The sequence below is a fragment of the Truncatella angustata genome (assembly GCF_020726525.1).
Source record: "Truncatella angustata strain MPI-SDFR-AT-0073 chromosome Unknown BKA67scaffold_6, whole genome shotgun sequence".
NCBI lineage: Eukaryota > Fungi > Ascomycota > Sordariomycetes > Amphisphaeriales > Sporocadaceae > Truncatella > Truncatella angustata.
In genome coordinates this window covers 318,674-332,790 of record NW_025763386.1, presented here as the reverse complement: position 1 = coordinate 332,790, position 14,117 = coordinate 318,674, and the positions used below count along the sequence as shown (strand labels likewise).

Sequence of the window (14,117 nt, the reverse complement as noted above, 5' to 3'; positions counted from 1 at the left end):
GCGGGGGCTGGAGCTGACGCAGCTGGCAGGTGGCTTTTCACGCACTTCGTACTAACCTAACCAGTTAGTCTAGACTACACCAACGGTTACATACCTGACGATGACTGTCGGTTGCCTACAGCGAAGTGCAACTCCAGAAGGCTCGAAGTGTATAGCACGCCGATGCTCACGTCAGGTTTAAGCAAATCTATATATCAACCGAGTTGCTCACCTGCATTTCGTTCGCCAGGGGCAGCTCATTATTATTTCGGGATTTGACTAGCCTGTAGCTTCGCACCCCACATTTATCATGTCGTCAAGCCTCCAAGCCGACGCTCAATACGAAACCACCATCAGGGGTTTCCTGAACCGGCAACGCACGATACCCACGCCTCTGCCTGGAGATCTGCGCGTTACAGGTCAAACTGCCATCGTCACAGGGAGCAATGTGGGCCTTGGTCTTTCAGCGTCCCGGCAGCTGCTGGGGCTCGGGCTTTCCCATCTGATCATGGCTGTACGTTCACCAGCCAAAGGCGAGGCGGCAGCGAGTCGATTACGCAAGGAGTTTCCTGACTCACAGATTTCCGTCTGGATCCTCGATATGGAGTCGTATGACTCTATCCGCAAGTTTGTAGAGCAGTGTGCCACTCTACCACGTCTAGACATCGCAATCCTCAATGCCGGGGTGATGACCTTCTCATACAAAACTGTTGCGGACACGGGTCACGAAGTCTCAATGCAGGTCGACTATCTTTCGACGGTGTTTCTGGCCCTACTGCTTATCCCAGTCCTCAAGTCTAAGAAAGTCCCTCACGCTTCAAGACCACCGGTGCTCAATATCGTAGGGTCCGACATGGCGTATTGGGCCTCTATGAAGACAAAGGAACCAATCTTGCCGCAGTTCGATGATCCTAAAACTTTCAGCTCGGCCGCCGCGTACGGCAACTCGAAGCTGCTATTGATATTTTTCGTGGCTAAGCTTTCCGAGCTTGTTAAGCCAAGCGATGTTTTACTCAACCTGTCTAATCCTGGAATGACCAAAGGAACATCCTTCGGCCGCGACGGCAACGTGGTCGTTAAGAAGATCTTTGATGTCGCCAAGTTCTTTTTAGCAAGATCGGCAGATCTCGGTGCTTCTATATACCTTGACGCAGCTTTGACGCGAGGCGCTGAAAGCCATGGGAGCTTCATCAGTGATTGGGCCATCAAGCCGTACGTGTATCCTAAATCCACGAAGTCTTCATAGCTATGCACTAACAACCACAGCTTTCCGCCGGTTTGGTACACGGAAGAAGGACGGGAGCTGGGTGCAAGACTTTGGGATGAAACTATGAAAGAGTTGCAACCTGCCGGCGCCTCACTACCTGAGAAATCATGAAGAGAGAACGCGGAAAATGCCGTGTTTTGTAATTGCCTGTAATTATTTTATGGATTGATTTTTTTCTTTGGTGAAAAGCGACTTTTCCTCTAGAGGATCTGAATCAGGATTAGCTGAGCATGGGCTACGATGATAGCCAGTGGTTTAGGTGGACTCACTCAATGTGAACCTGATTAGATGGCGCCCAAAGTGCTGTTGGTGAGACTAGACTAAAAGGAAACTAATCAATCATGTCGCTGCGTTTGGACCAAACTCAAAATACGTGCTGGCGCTCCTGGCTCTCTTCACCAAGATGCTTCAAGATATCTAAGGGTAAAGTATTGGGATATTGTTGAACTGAACAGAGAAGACCTCTCCAGTTGTACCCTATCTATCTATAGGAGCGAACTATGTACCTAAACATAGATGACGGCAGACAGGCTTTAGTCACCTGACTGTGACACATCTCGGCTATATCTCTAACAAAAGAAGTTCGGTAAGAACTCTTTCCGTGCTAGGCCAACGGGTGGGCCGTCAATTACTCGCTGATGTTGTCACAATTTCCTTCTACTGGAAATCGGGGCCGGAGGGTGTATATGTACTTGTTGACGAGCCTTTACATTGTGAACATTTTATGCAAAGTTTTTTTCATACTTAACTTGTTTCTCTTCATGCTTGTAGGAGCCTTCCAACGTCCTTTTTCCAGGTAAGCTATAATATAGGAGTCAAAAACTAAAATAAAAACTCAAAGCAATGTGGGCCATTATCCGTATCATAAATCACGATAGTGTTATGGTTCCTCGTTTTGGTACGATTCTTAATAACACCTGAAACGAGACGGGACACTATAAAGTTTTAGCACACGTAATCTGAACTAACATCTCAACGACGGAGAACATCTTATCCTGACTCTATTAATATATACCAATTGATTGATTTTATGTTGGAATATAATACCCTTGCATACTTGCAAAATTGAGCATGCTCAATCATTCGACTATCCCCAAGGACCCCTCAGATTTCATGTCTCATTTCGTCTCCTTGAGCTTAGGCGTGGCTCCTAGATTCTACCCCTAGCGAATGTCCGACATTCGTGGCTGTCTCTTATATATAGGGTGAGCTATCCCAAACAACTAATGTCCAAGTCAGCCACAACGACTCTGAGGAGGATGCTGTCTCTGCATCCACTACAATCAACTCCCAAAGTGAGCCTAAGTGCCTACACCAGGCTTATTAATTGAGTGCCGTGTGAATCGTTGCCATGTGTATTTAAGTTTATATCAGTATTATGCACTGTATTAGGGGGAAAATATAAATACCCAATATTGATAGAGTCAAAATGAGATCTGTTCTATGCCTCGAGCTGGGCTAGTCTGAAATCTCTGTTCCGCCTGCGCTACTATTGGTTAAGAGCTTCTTGTTGTAGATTAAAGGTGCTGGTTAGTGTGACTAATGGGTCTCTCCCTCTCAGCTCAATGGATGAGACGCTGTGCAGTTTTAGTGATAACAATTAGCTGTGGCTGCTGACAACGCTTTTATGATCATTGTTTCGTATGCGCTTATATTACACTAATAAGAGAAGGCCAAAATAAGTAGAGCTCACTTCGCCTGCGTGTACACGGTTGAAACGCAGTCAATGCACTGGTACAGATAATCCAAGCACTATTTTGAGTTGTCGCTGGCCAATCAACACCAGTTATTGCCGAGGCAAAACTCCGCTGTGGGAGTGATAGTTCATACATATATTCTCATGTAGCGGTAATATTGTCTTGTTTGGCGTATAAGGATATGAGACAACTGTTATCTGGCAACACATCTTATGAAAGCGTCATGGGGAGTTGGGATGGTCACGATGAGATCACCAAACGGGATTAGCATTCTTATAGCATACGACGAGAGGCGCTAGATGTCTCCGTACATAATGTCCGCATCATAATTTATCCTTGTAATTTGTGCTTAACTGCCACAAATTTTGCAACTTGAGCTGAATGAGCTAACCGAAATTGCAGACCTGATGAAGCACAGTAGCCGTTACAGGGGCTGACGCTGATACTGCTATTAGCATTAGCGTTAGATCAGATGGCCTATAGACGAGGAATTTCAATGAAATCGAAGTCTTCTAAGCTACCTACTGGAGGCAACCTGGCGCGATTACAATCGGGATTTTAGTTACGTACCTCTTGTACTAAAACTCTATACGAAAGTGTTCTTTGAAGTGATAGGTGGTATGGCTAAGGAAGTTTATTACTGACAAAATCATAGCTTGATCGAATGTTAGGATCATTCTGTGGTCCATTGCGTATTTTATGCCAACAGGTGTGGGAAAACTGGCAACTGATGATGACACATTCAACCGGAACCCCCCTCTCAGCCCGAAGGCTATCCGATATACCACTCAATTGTGTGTCATATGTTTTATCAGACCTTTGACCTTTGCGGCCAAAGGATTTGGGGGTTGAGAGACTAGAAATCGCGCTATTCCTCGGCAATCCAAACAGATCATTTGCCGCCCATGAGTTGTCTCTACAGGCAGTAATGTAAACCTCGTCGCACACGCGAGCAGTCTTATACCTGTCCGCATGTGGGCTTTGTTTGCATTTGTCTCATCCTTGAACATTATGTCGATCCTGACGTTGCTATCGGTGGGAAATTGACATGCTAAATTCACGCTCGAATTTATGGCCACTCTATGGTTGCAATACCTTTTATCCACATAATCTTCGGACCTCACAAGACACCAAGTTGTTTTTGAGTTATTTTTTGAGCCTGAAGAGATGCTATTTGCCCAGGTGACGCCTGTTACATTGATTGATGTTTCTACTTGCATGACAGAGTCGGCAAGCAATTCCCGAGGCCCGCTGAAATGGCCATCAAGGTCCTCATAATTGTTGGCGCCAAGTAGCACGACGGACATCAAGGGACTCATCCAACATCAATCAGCAATAATAAATACTGGACGTCAAAATTTGATGTATCTGGTAAGTGAAATTTTATAATGGTAATCATGATGATGAGTTCTTGGTCTAAAATTGAGGACGTCGACCATCACAGGTGAAATATCTCTCATTGTTAACGCTTCGATACCGGTGGTGGTAATATCCCGGAGCTTTCTCGCGCCTTGTTTACTTCTCCGCACGAGTGGGATCTTCATCACGACCCCCAAAGTCCCACGTCGCCGCCCTTCTCACAAAGATGTAGACAAGGACATCGAACGACCCTTAGTCGGTTGGTTCTTCTCGGTCTGGACGGCCCATGATGCATAGTCAAGTGATTATACATGCCTGGGCCCAAGTCAAACTGCTCGTCTCACTTTTACATTCTTGAATCCTCAGACAGTGTCTAGCGGGCAACTTCAGCTCAAGTTCACACTGCCTTCTTATCAGGCTCCGTGTTAGCTCATAGCAAACACGTCGCCGCGCCAAGCGCAGGGGCATTCACATGTTGTCTAAGTGGCATTCCATTCGCTTGAATGGATGAAATATGGTGGAGCCGAGAATGCAAGCCGGCCCGCTAGTAAGGTGGTCTCAACTGCATCTGGCATAGTTCTCGAGCCTTGGTCTAGCCGGAACACCACCTTCTCTCAACCGCGGCCAGTCCCGCCCCCCTATCTGGCACCATACGACCAACGTAAGCTTCGAACACGTTCGACGGCCTCTTATTCGCCGTACTTCACACCCTTACTGGTGCCCATGACCGAATACTCACGCAAACAGTAGGTGTTTGTCAGACTGGGCGTTCCCGTTGCCTTGACATCATTGGACCGGCTGGGGTGATAAGACATTCAATGGGAACACAAGTGCGGGGAATTAGGATCCAGCTTTTCGGGCTTGGCATAAACCAGCTCATATCATGAGAAAGGACGGAAAATGTCACCGACAAGATGCGAAGGAATTGGGACATTGAGAGAATCCTGGGCGGGGTATCAGGCTGGATCAAACAAGTATTTAAGGGTGTGTGATTTCAGGTTGGTTAAGACTCCTCGAACAACCAGATCGCAATCTAGCCACACACATCCAGTCAATCACTCAGAATCTAAAGCCACTCGTGCTTCTCGAAGCTACCAAAGCCATAGCCAACATGCCTGCCTGGTACGACACGACCACGCCTACATGACTTGAGAGTCGAAGAGCCTCATGTTCTTGGCGCTCCAATCATACCCAGATTATAGTCCACTGACAACTCACTCTCTAGCTCCTGCTCATCTTGCTCCTGCTCCGGCTCTTGCTCCGGATGCTCCTGCAGCTCCTGCGGCGTATGTCAACCCTGGATGTAACAGTGACTCTCACTGACACACTGCTTTTTAGCACTAAACCGCTCCATGGAGATTTCTATACTCCTTGCTTACCAATATCAAGAGCGTTCAATAATTGGATGCAGGTGTGAAACCAAGGCTCGTCGTATTGGAAGGTGGAACAGTTCGAAGTGTGTTTGTCTAGTCACTCATTGTCATGAATTAATCAATATAAAATTGTCTTCGCAATATTTTAGATGTGTCTTTGTTCTACTCAGGTTAGAGCTTCTATCGTACTTATAGTATTTCTTAAATCCGTGAGTGGTTCTGTAGTCCACCCAACGTGGGTTTCCCTATCCCTTAACTATTTCCGTTTTCTTGGTCAACGCGTGTTATACTTCTGTCACGCGGGTTCTCAACACTCATTCTTCGCTTGCGTGCTTACTTGACTCTAGAATGCTATTCCTTGATAGATATTTGGTGGTTCAAAAACTCTTGTCGCTAACCCACCACATCGGTCAGCCGGGCAACCTCGGCCTCCTATGCGCGCAGCCTCTCCTTCAAGTGTACTATATCTTTTTTCAGACCGGCCTGTTCATTTCTCCATTTCTCCTCATCGTTTTTCCACTCCTCGAGAAGGCCCCGTGCAGCCTCAAGAGGGCACTTTGGGGCCAGCAAACTTCATGGACGGCTGTGTCCCTCAGCAACATCCTAGTCGGCTTACGCGCGCGCTTGCAGGAAACAGAATGCTGGTACAGGTTCAGCATCTTGGTCAGTGAAAGAAGCAGCTGGGGGGGGGTTTCATATTCATCGCCCAAAATCGGGTCATGTCGTCAATGAGCTGGTGCAGTTGAGTTTTGACTCCGATTTTTTTGCTTAACTTTGCTCTCATGACCAGTAGGAAGTGAACGCGGTATGTGATACTCGGTTGGTAAAAGTTTCAAACAAAGTCACAGCTTGCGACGGGGCGCTCTAAGCTAAAGTTGTATACTTGCAGTACTCCTGCATATTGACTCTTCGGTAAAATGATTGAAAGCGAGCGTGGATTTGGAAGAGAAATAAGAAGCTTCGTGATAACTTCTCCTAGGGCAACTGCTATTATGATTGATTTGTTTGTTATTTATTTATTTATATCGTGCCTATAAGGGCTACGACACGGTGACGTTAGCTAGATCTTTTATATCATATTTACCTAGAAGCCAGCTCCTGTCTCAAAGACATTGTATTCCGCGTCGGTAGCTGCACGGTTCGACTTATATACTCATATTCCTGGTGCCTACTCTCATCCATTTGACACTAGGTTCCGTGGTCGCGTTGCTTGCCTGGTATTTTCTTTTGGTCCGCGTCCGTGAAAGTTTGAAGTGTGCGTAGAATGATGCTTTTGTGGATGACGGGTTTAATGATTTAATACCCGTGTGTTCGAGATATTGGATTACTGTGAATTTGATCCTATTGTTACTTATAGAGTAAAGGTGCTTTCGGTGTAGCCGTTTAGGAAGGGCTAGTGGGTATGTGGGTTTGTGTTGATGTGTGATTGAGGCAAAATTGGATTTCGCGTCACTTTTTGTAGAGGTATGCGAGATTGTCAGGCTTTTTGAGTCATAGTATGTAGCTATAAGTTCGTGGAATTTACCATCTGCATACATAAATTACTTGTTGACAACAAGTATGAATGTAGTCTTATCCCCAAAATATAGAATTTGGACATCATCATGGCAAGAATTTCCCCGCCGCTTTATATACCATAGTCTACGGATCAGTGACACGAATGAAAGCTTTGAGACTTTTATACTGTAGTTTTAATACTCCGCTTATGTTAATAGTCTCAACAATCGGTTTCTGTTTACTGAATTTTTCATATTTCTGCGAATTAAGGGCGGAATTGAATCCTGCTTATGCATGGCAATGATATATTGAGACGGAGAGCAATAATAGCTACTGTACAATTGCAGGTCATTCATCACAACGTGGTTGGGAATAAATAATGATATTCCTTTCTATGCCCTTTCTGACTCGTGGAACCGCTCACTGCCATATGATTTCTTCAGCATCATCTGTGTCATGATGTCTTCCACTATGTATGCGTGCTTTTTGAAGCTACTATTTCTAACCTTCAACACATATTGTGTCTTAACCTAAAATATCTACTTCCCCCTACAACCTATATCGTAATGTTTAACCAGTGATTGCAAATCCAAATCGAATGCAAACGGCTCGCAAGGCCTGTTAGAATAGCGATCGCAGTTTTTAGTGCTAAAACTCCAATATGGTAGCGCTGTGTTCATTCTTGAATGCAATCATTCATTCACCAGCGGAAGTGATCATACAAGTTCATGCAGGAAGTAGAACCTTGATCTTGTTTAAGGCCTAATGATATCGCTTTCTTCATGAGATGATGGCTATTTCAATTGAAATATCCCTGGATCAACGTATTCACCACAAATTAAGTTTTCAGCAGAATATTCATAGCCCGCTTCATCTACTAACTCAAAGGCCGCTCCGCACTAGAGTTACCTGTACCATGGTGACGTGATCACTTGTCCGCTGGTCCATGTGTAGGAGGAAGAAACATAGCATACGTATTTAGATTACGCTAGGATAAGGTTTTATTCCCCATCGCAACAATGGTAGCATTACAACCCTCACAGCGTGCTAGGAGGTTATGGCTAATTCCAATGTTGCGGATGCTTGAGATCGTACATTTCCTGCTCAAGCCTGGAATTGGTCTCCTCGAGTGCCTTGATGGTCTTGGTAAGCTGCCGGTTGGTTGCTTCTAAGTCTTCAATCTCTTTGTTCAATTCCTTTCTCGTCTTCGTCAATTCCATATTCAACGTCGAGAATTCATCATTCTGGCTTTGAAGCATTCTACTGGCCGCAAGAAGTCCCAAATTATCCTGATGAAATGTACGATTGGCGCTAAGGAGCTCTCTGTTCGAATTTCTCAGATCTCTGTTCGTTTGTCTCAGCTCGTCTAACTCCTCAGATGTACTCATGGCGATGTTGTTGAGAACGTCAAGAACGGACTCAAGGGAAGTTCTTCTGATTGCTTGATTCACGTTACTGTCAAATTCAAGACTACCCTCTATCTTTCAATCAGGTCTAGAGCTTGAGATAATATTGGTAGCGAATTATTTTTCGAAAAGGTTGTCCTTGGCGGCGTTCGATGGCTGAATTCCTCGGATCTTGGCGGTTGTTAGATGAGTAGCACCGTACGTTTTGTTCCTATTCGGAGGAAAGGTGAGCTTTTTCGCTAACGTCTTGCTGAAGGTAATGTATTATTCAATTGTTATAATAAGCAGCGAAGTGTTGGTGCGGGAATTCATAAAGCTTCTGCACTTGCTGTATCTCTAAGGAGGTCAGCGAACTCGATTGTTTAGAAAGGATCGCGGACAACATGGCGCTTATGGAGAATTTATATTGTCAGGGCAGTTACACAGACCGTGACTATGTCTGACTGTGCACTGAATACTACTTACTCTTTGTTAAATGGCTGTGGCTTAGGCATCTCGTCACGTTACGACTGTCAAAAGTTTAAAACTGTTTAGTTCGATATTGCTTCAATCAGCTAATTAGCTTGCAGTTGTGTTACTTATACATTGGGCTTCTAGGTGTTCCGAACGGTGGACTCGAAGGAAGCAGGTTTTGTGTTTCACCTATAGCGATTCTCGTGATCTACATCTGTCGCTTCTGGCATTCTGAATACATGCATGACCACATGAAATATCACTAACTGTAGTTAGGTTAAATCATGGCGTCCCTAGAAATTATAAACGTAATGTCAGCTAGGTTCTGCTCATAGTTTAGGGAGCACCTCGAGGATCTACCGTGAGTAGATTTTCTTAGAGGCCTTACTATGGCTGCGTTGTGATGAAGAGGCTTCTGGCTTAGGTGGCCATTGATGCGCTGAAACTATGAATGCATGTTCTTGGTCTACGGTTTAAGGAAGTCTAGTGCTAATCTGGACACGCTCGAAGCGTCACGGCTGGTGGAGCGCGTTAGGATGAAGACGAGGTGGCTCATGACTATAGGACCAGTAGTGATATCGACGCTTGTGGCATTGTTGTAATTGCTATTGAGAGAGACCCACTTATATATCTAAATCGAGCTTTCATTTAGGCTCTTCTACTAGATGACGCAAACTAGACTGGGCAACGCTACTAAAAATTGGAATTTTTGCTCAAGATCACTGGCAATCATTTTTATTCAGCTCTGCATTGATTGTTATACGGTCGTCACACTTGGTTGTCTCTATGGGCGAAGCATCAATACATATGCACTGCTTAAAGCGCAACAGTCGTCCTTGGCATAGTGCAGTCTGCTTCGTTCTGTATCTACGTATGTTAGTGGAGTTGCGATATGCTCTACACCATCTATACTCAATCTGAATCATACTCTGACAATTGTATTATAATACCACAATTTGAATCATCACTGAAATGTGAGCAATGAGTCGAGTACGATAAGAAGGTTAATTATCAGCTTTTAAGCGCAAGATCGTACGCTATGAGTCATTACGCAGCACTATATAAATGAAAGTTACCTTCAAAAAGTATTTGCAATTTATTCCACGGCACCTCTGTAAATCATCAAGATTCGAAACTCAAGCCCAAAACCCGATAAGTAGTTTGACACAATGGCTGCGCTTATGTGCCCAAAAGTGTTTGACCTTTCCCAATACCTACGCCTGAAGACAAGAGTGCTTCTGCTCCGATCACAGGTACTCACCCCGGACTATCTCATGGTGAGGTACTAAAGGCGCACAATACCGCGCCAAGTCCGTCAGGAACGTACAAAATTTCCATCTCGCGATCCAATGCGCGACATCGCGGTCGATATCTACCATTCTCCGGGATACACCTTGTGCGCCTTGGAACCTACACCAGTTCTAGCTACATGGCCCGAAAGTAGTTTTATCATCACTGCATAGGCACCGATAATTACTTTTGTTCTCGCATTGCAAGCCTGGCTCGGATCACAGTTTTCAATTTCGATTACAGGAAGGCTCCGGAGCATCCATTCCCAGCAGCGCCAGAGAACGTGGAGGACGCACTCCGGTGGATCGCATCGCAAAGGTAATTTAATTCCCAACGCGTCATAGTAAGTAGCTTCGGCGCCGGTGGCAACCTCGCTCTGGTTGCATCCACCGTGATCAGGAAGAAGCTGTTGGATATAATCAACATACAACTCGTGGTCGTCGCTCGGCCCACTACGGATATGACCATCGCTCAAGAGGATATAAAGACTCCTCCTAAGGCAATTAATAAGATGACTCTAGAGATGCTAGAGTTTCTTTTACGAATGCTATGTTCCTAGCCAGGAGACAAGACGAAGTCCTTTCGTGTCGCCATTATTTGCTGACCCTGCAGATTATCCCGATACCACGGTCATTATCACTGCTGAGGGTGACATTTTGGGGCCTGAAGCTGTTGCGTTGGCCGACAAATCAAGCGCGAATTGCCGCAATGTTTCGAAGTATATGTTCATTAACGTCGGGCGCCGGTTTTACAAGGACTTCAAAGAACTCGGTGGTGAAATGACGAGGCTAACAGAAATGATAATAATTTACATCAAACATTTACTAGAGTCTCTATAGGATCACCAGATGGGGCTACCCACTTCAGGTGACCTTCAAAGGCCAGATCTGTTCTTCACCGTTACCCCACACTCTATCAATAGACCTACTATTAATCACTATGCATACTACGTGTATATTAATCTCTCATAGTATAATGAGAATGATGAAGAGTTTGGAAGGTGTTTCATATATATTGTAGTCTCTATGAGCTCGTTGTGTGTTGTGTGACCAAGGGACAGTATGATGATTCCTACCTGAGTAAACCTTGTCTCTACATCCTAGTAACACCAATGGTGCTGCGGATGATATTTTCAGTAGGAGTAGTAAAGATTAAGCGTTAGTATAAGAAATATTGTCTGCCAATCTACTATTTCATGTAAGCTCAACTCGTGTAAGGATGCTCCAATGATTGGAAATTCATGTCCACAATACCGCTCAACAGGTCAAATATAATCATTCCATACGGAACTCTTCAGTAGACCTCATTACTCTAACATTGCCTTGACATGCTGCTCCTTCTTATTCCACCAGTTCAAGTTCTGGTAAGTTTTAATATACCGGCTCATTTCTTAAAGTCTAAATGTGCGACATTCTATAAAATCTGGAACTGCGGAAATTTTATATTATAGAGTTGCTGCGAGCTAGCGCCGCCTCATACCATTCGTCCGCCATAGGCGTTTGAAGGTCTTGAGATCCACCAACTAACCTACGTACGAGCACCGTCGTTCGCCTTGTGAGTGAAATGGAAGTGAAGCGCAATGATGTAGAAAAGGACAAGACATGGGGTTTCTAAGCATTGATTACCACATGCTGAACATTGCAAATTCCAGAAGAACGTAAAGCGAACGAATCTCGGCTTTGACATTGTCACTGTCGGAAAACAGCCTAGCACATGATTATTGTTGGTTACACCTACATCGCAATCGACATTACATGCATATTTCGTGCAGCCTAGCATGCTGGACCCTTCGAACAGGGGGGTTTAATAAACTTCCCGGCATTGATACGCTCGCAGTATCTCAAGTTGAACATATTTAAGAAGGCCGGAATCGCATGCATCAAGCAACAAACGTAACATGACTGCGACCGTAGCCTGGATATTGGGCGACAGCCGTAGATTGGGGATTGTTGACTTCTACGACACGAGCGCCAAGCTTGGACGGGAGGGACATGTTGAGGTTCATGTATGCCAGTCTACCGCTGTGAAGATTGTTTACTCTACTGGAGACATATACTTTCGCATCTAGACCCACGGCCAGCATCCGAGACGCCCTCTAGGTCCACGAGATTCACAATACAGAACATAGCGAGGACAGATGTAAACCGCGCCAAATTCACGGCAAGGTAGTGCATATGAGGTAAGGGCATTGCTTTTCATTCCATCATACTAGATATTGCTTGTGTCCAAGCAGGGGTATATAGACATCCAACTTCCTACAATTCTGAGCGATTGGCCGTCAAATCGCCAATCTAGCTCATCTCAACATCATCATCATCCTCCTCGTCGCTGTCAAGGTCAACGTCGCTGTCGATCTCAATCTCGTCAGCGAGGAAGTAGTTGATGGCATCAGGGAAGATGTCATCGGCAATGTTGAGAGCGATCTCGTGACCTGGGGCGAAGGTCTCGACATCCTCCTCAGCGAACTCAAAGTCCTCCTCGTCTTCATCATCCTCATCATCGTCGTCCTTGCCAGCAAGGGCAGCGGCGCGCTTGGCGCGGACCTCGGAGGTGGCCTCGGCGTTCTCTGCGGCGCTGATCCAGCGGCCACGGTAAGAAAAGAAGTTGAAGAAGCTGGTGGCGCCAGCGGCCTCAACGTCCTCGCTCTGGTACTCCTTCTCGAGCATACCGGCGAGGGTCTTGTACTGGGGCAGAGCCTTGGAGGCAGCGTCACGCTTCTTGTGGGTCTCGCCGGAGAAGACACCGTCGAGGTGGCCGGCCTTCTTCTGTGCCTCCCACAGAACGTAGGCGGCGTCGGTCAGACCGTGGGTGACATCCTTGCCCTGCTTCCAGTTGATCTTGATGGGGTCGGAGACCAGGCTGGAGGAGCCGTCCTTGCCGCGGCGCCAGTAGAAGTTCTTGGACAGAACAGAGTCGGACAAGAAGTCGTTTTGCTTGAAGTGGAAGGTGATGCTGACGCTGCGGGGCTCGCCGAACGCCTCGATGCCCTCATCGGTAGGCTTAGCGCTGGCAGGGATCTCAGGACGGCCAACATCGATCTTGGTGAGAGCGTTGGCGAGGATCTCGGAGTCCTTGGAGGTGATGGCACCCTCGAGCTCCATGGCGGCATTGTCCAGAACTGTGGCCCAGAAACCGGGGATCTTCTCAATGGTGTTGTGACGCTGAGCGAAGATGGGAGCCTGCTTGAGCCACTTCTTGGCAGTGATCTCGTTGTTGACGTCGGACGCGGCAGCATCGAGGAGCTCGAGCTCCTTGATGGCCCGAGGATCAATCTCGAAAGACTCAGACATTGTGGCGGTGATTATGAGGGGTTGGTAGTGTGTGGGAAAGAGGGGTATCACGGTCTGAGAGTAGAGACGAGAGAAATGAAGGAATGAGCTTGATGAGTTGACAGAAAATCCGCTGCAGGAAGGCCTGATTTGTGTTATATATTGATACAGGTTGCCAGGACACTGCCCAACGATCCGCAAAACCGAGACCGCTTGTTGCTAATCGCTAAATTTTTTTCACGTTCTCCTCTTCAAACATAGTCTTGAAAGAAAATTCTTACAGAGCGGATCCACCAATGAATGCAATGGCGAATAGATCAACGGGATGTGATGATTCCCAGCCAATCGACGAGTGCCATGCAGTCCAGTGGAGCTTGCATTACTTGAGATACCCAGTAGTTGTTTTGCCTTCTTCCTTTTGTTTCGCGTCTCCCAATGCCTGGTGAATGGGATTCTTACACGGCATCAATTTGCCCCTCATTTTCAAGAAATATTTCCAAAAAGACCCCGCGCCTGACGTAGTGGGT

The 14,117-nt window shown here is 46.0% G+C and overlaps 4 protein-coding genes across 4 annotated transcripts; 2 read left to right on the top strand and 2 right to left on the bottom strand.

Annotated features, from left to right (window-relative positions):
- The first annotated feature begins 77 nt into the window (after nucleotides 1–77).
- BKA67DRAFT_571157 (retinol dehydrogenase 12) lies at nucleotides 78–1,596 on the top strand. The gene is made up of 2 exons (XM_046103205.1): nucleotides 78–1,191; nucleotides 1,246–1,596. The coding sequence occupies exons 1-2, from the start codon at nucleotides 290–292 to the stop codon at nucleotides 1,355–1,357; spliced, it is 1,014 nt and encodes a 337-aa protein (XP_045955811.1). The 5' UTR covers nucleotides 78–289; the 3' UTR covers nucleotides 1,358–1,596.
- A 4,147-nt stretch (nucleotides 1,597–5,743) lies between these two features.
- BKA67DRAFT_571151 (uncharacterized protein) lies at nucleotides 5,744–6,759 on the top strand. Its single transcript, XM_046103204.1, has 2 exons — nucleotides 5,744–5,910; nucleotides 6,023–6,759. The coding sequence occupies exons 1-2, from the start codon at nucleotides 5,825–5,827 to the stop codon at nucleotides 6,405–6,407; spliced, it is 471 nt and encodes a 156-aa protein (XP_045955810.1). The 5' UTR covers nucleotides 5,744–5,824; the 3' UTR covers nucleotides 6,408–6,759.
- Nucleotides 6,760–8,233: 1,474 nt separating this feature from the next.
- BKA67DRAFT_660334 (uncharacterized protein) lies at nucleotides 8,234–8,560 on the bottom strand (the record flags this gene model as incomplete). Its single annotated transcript, XM_046107606.1, has 1 exon — nucleotides 8,234–8,560. One exon carries the CDS (start codon nucleotides 8,558–8,560, stop codon nucleotides 8,234–8,236), a length of 327 nt encoding a protein of 108 aa, XP_045955809.1.
- Nucleotides 8,561–12,501: 3,941 nt separating this feature from the next.
- Nucleotides 12,502–14,036, bottom strand: BKA67DRAFT_571150 (nucleosome assembly protein). The gene has a single exon (XM_046103203.1). It carries the CDS (start codon nucleotides 13,609–13,611, stop codon nucleotides 12,613–12,615), a length of 999 nt encoding a protein of 332 aa, XP_045955808.1. The 5' UTR covers nucleotides 13,612–14,036; the 3' UTR covers nucleotides 12,502–12,612.
- Between the last annotated feature and the right edge of the window lie 81 nt (nucleotides 14,037–14,117).

Excerpts from the sequence above, each read along its gene's own strand:
- BKA67DRAFT_571157 (XM_046103205.1), top strand. The coding sequence starts at position 290 with ATGTCGTCAAGCCTCCAAGCCGACGCTCAATACGAAACCACCATCAGG. Across the intron at positions 1,192-1,245 it reads AGTGATTGGGCCATCAAGCC|CTTTCCGCCGGTTTGGTACA; the intron begins GTACGTGTATCC and ends TAACAACCACAG.
- BKA67DRAFT_571151 (XM_046103204.1), top strand. The coding sequence starts at position 5,825 with ATGTGTCTTTGTTCTACTCAGGTTAGAGCTTCTATCGTACTTATAGTA. Across the intron at positions 5,911-6,022 it reads GGTTCTGTAGTCCACCCAAC|AATGCTATTCCTTGATAGAT; the intron begins GTGGGTTTCCCT and ends ACTTGACTCTAG.
- BKA67DRAFT_571150 (XM_046103203.1), bottom strand. The coding sequence starts at position 13,611 with ATGTCTGAGTCTTTCGAGATTGATCCTCGGGCCATCAAGGAGCTCGAG.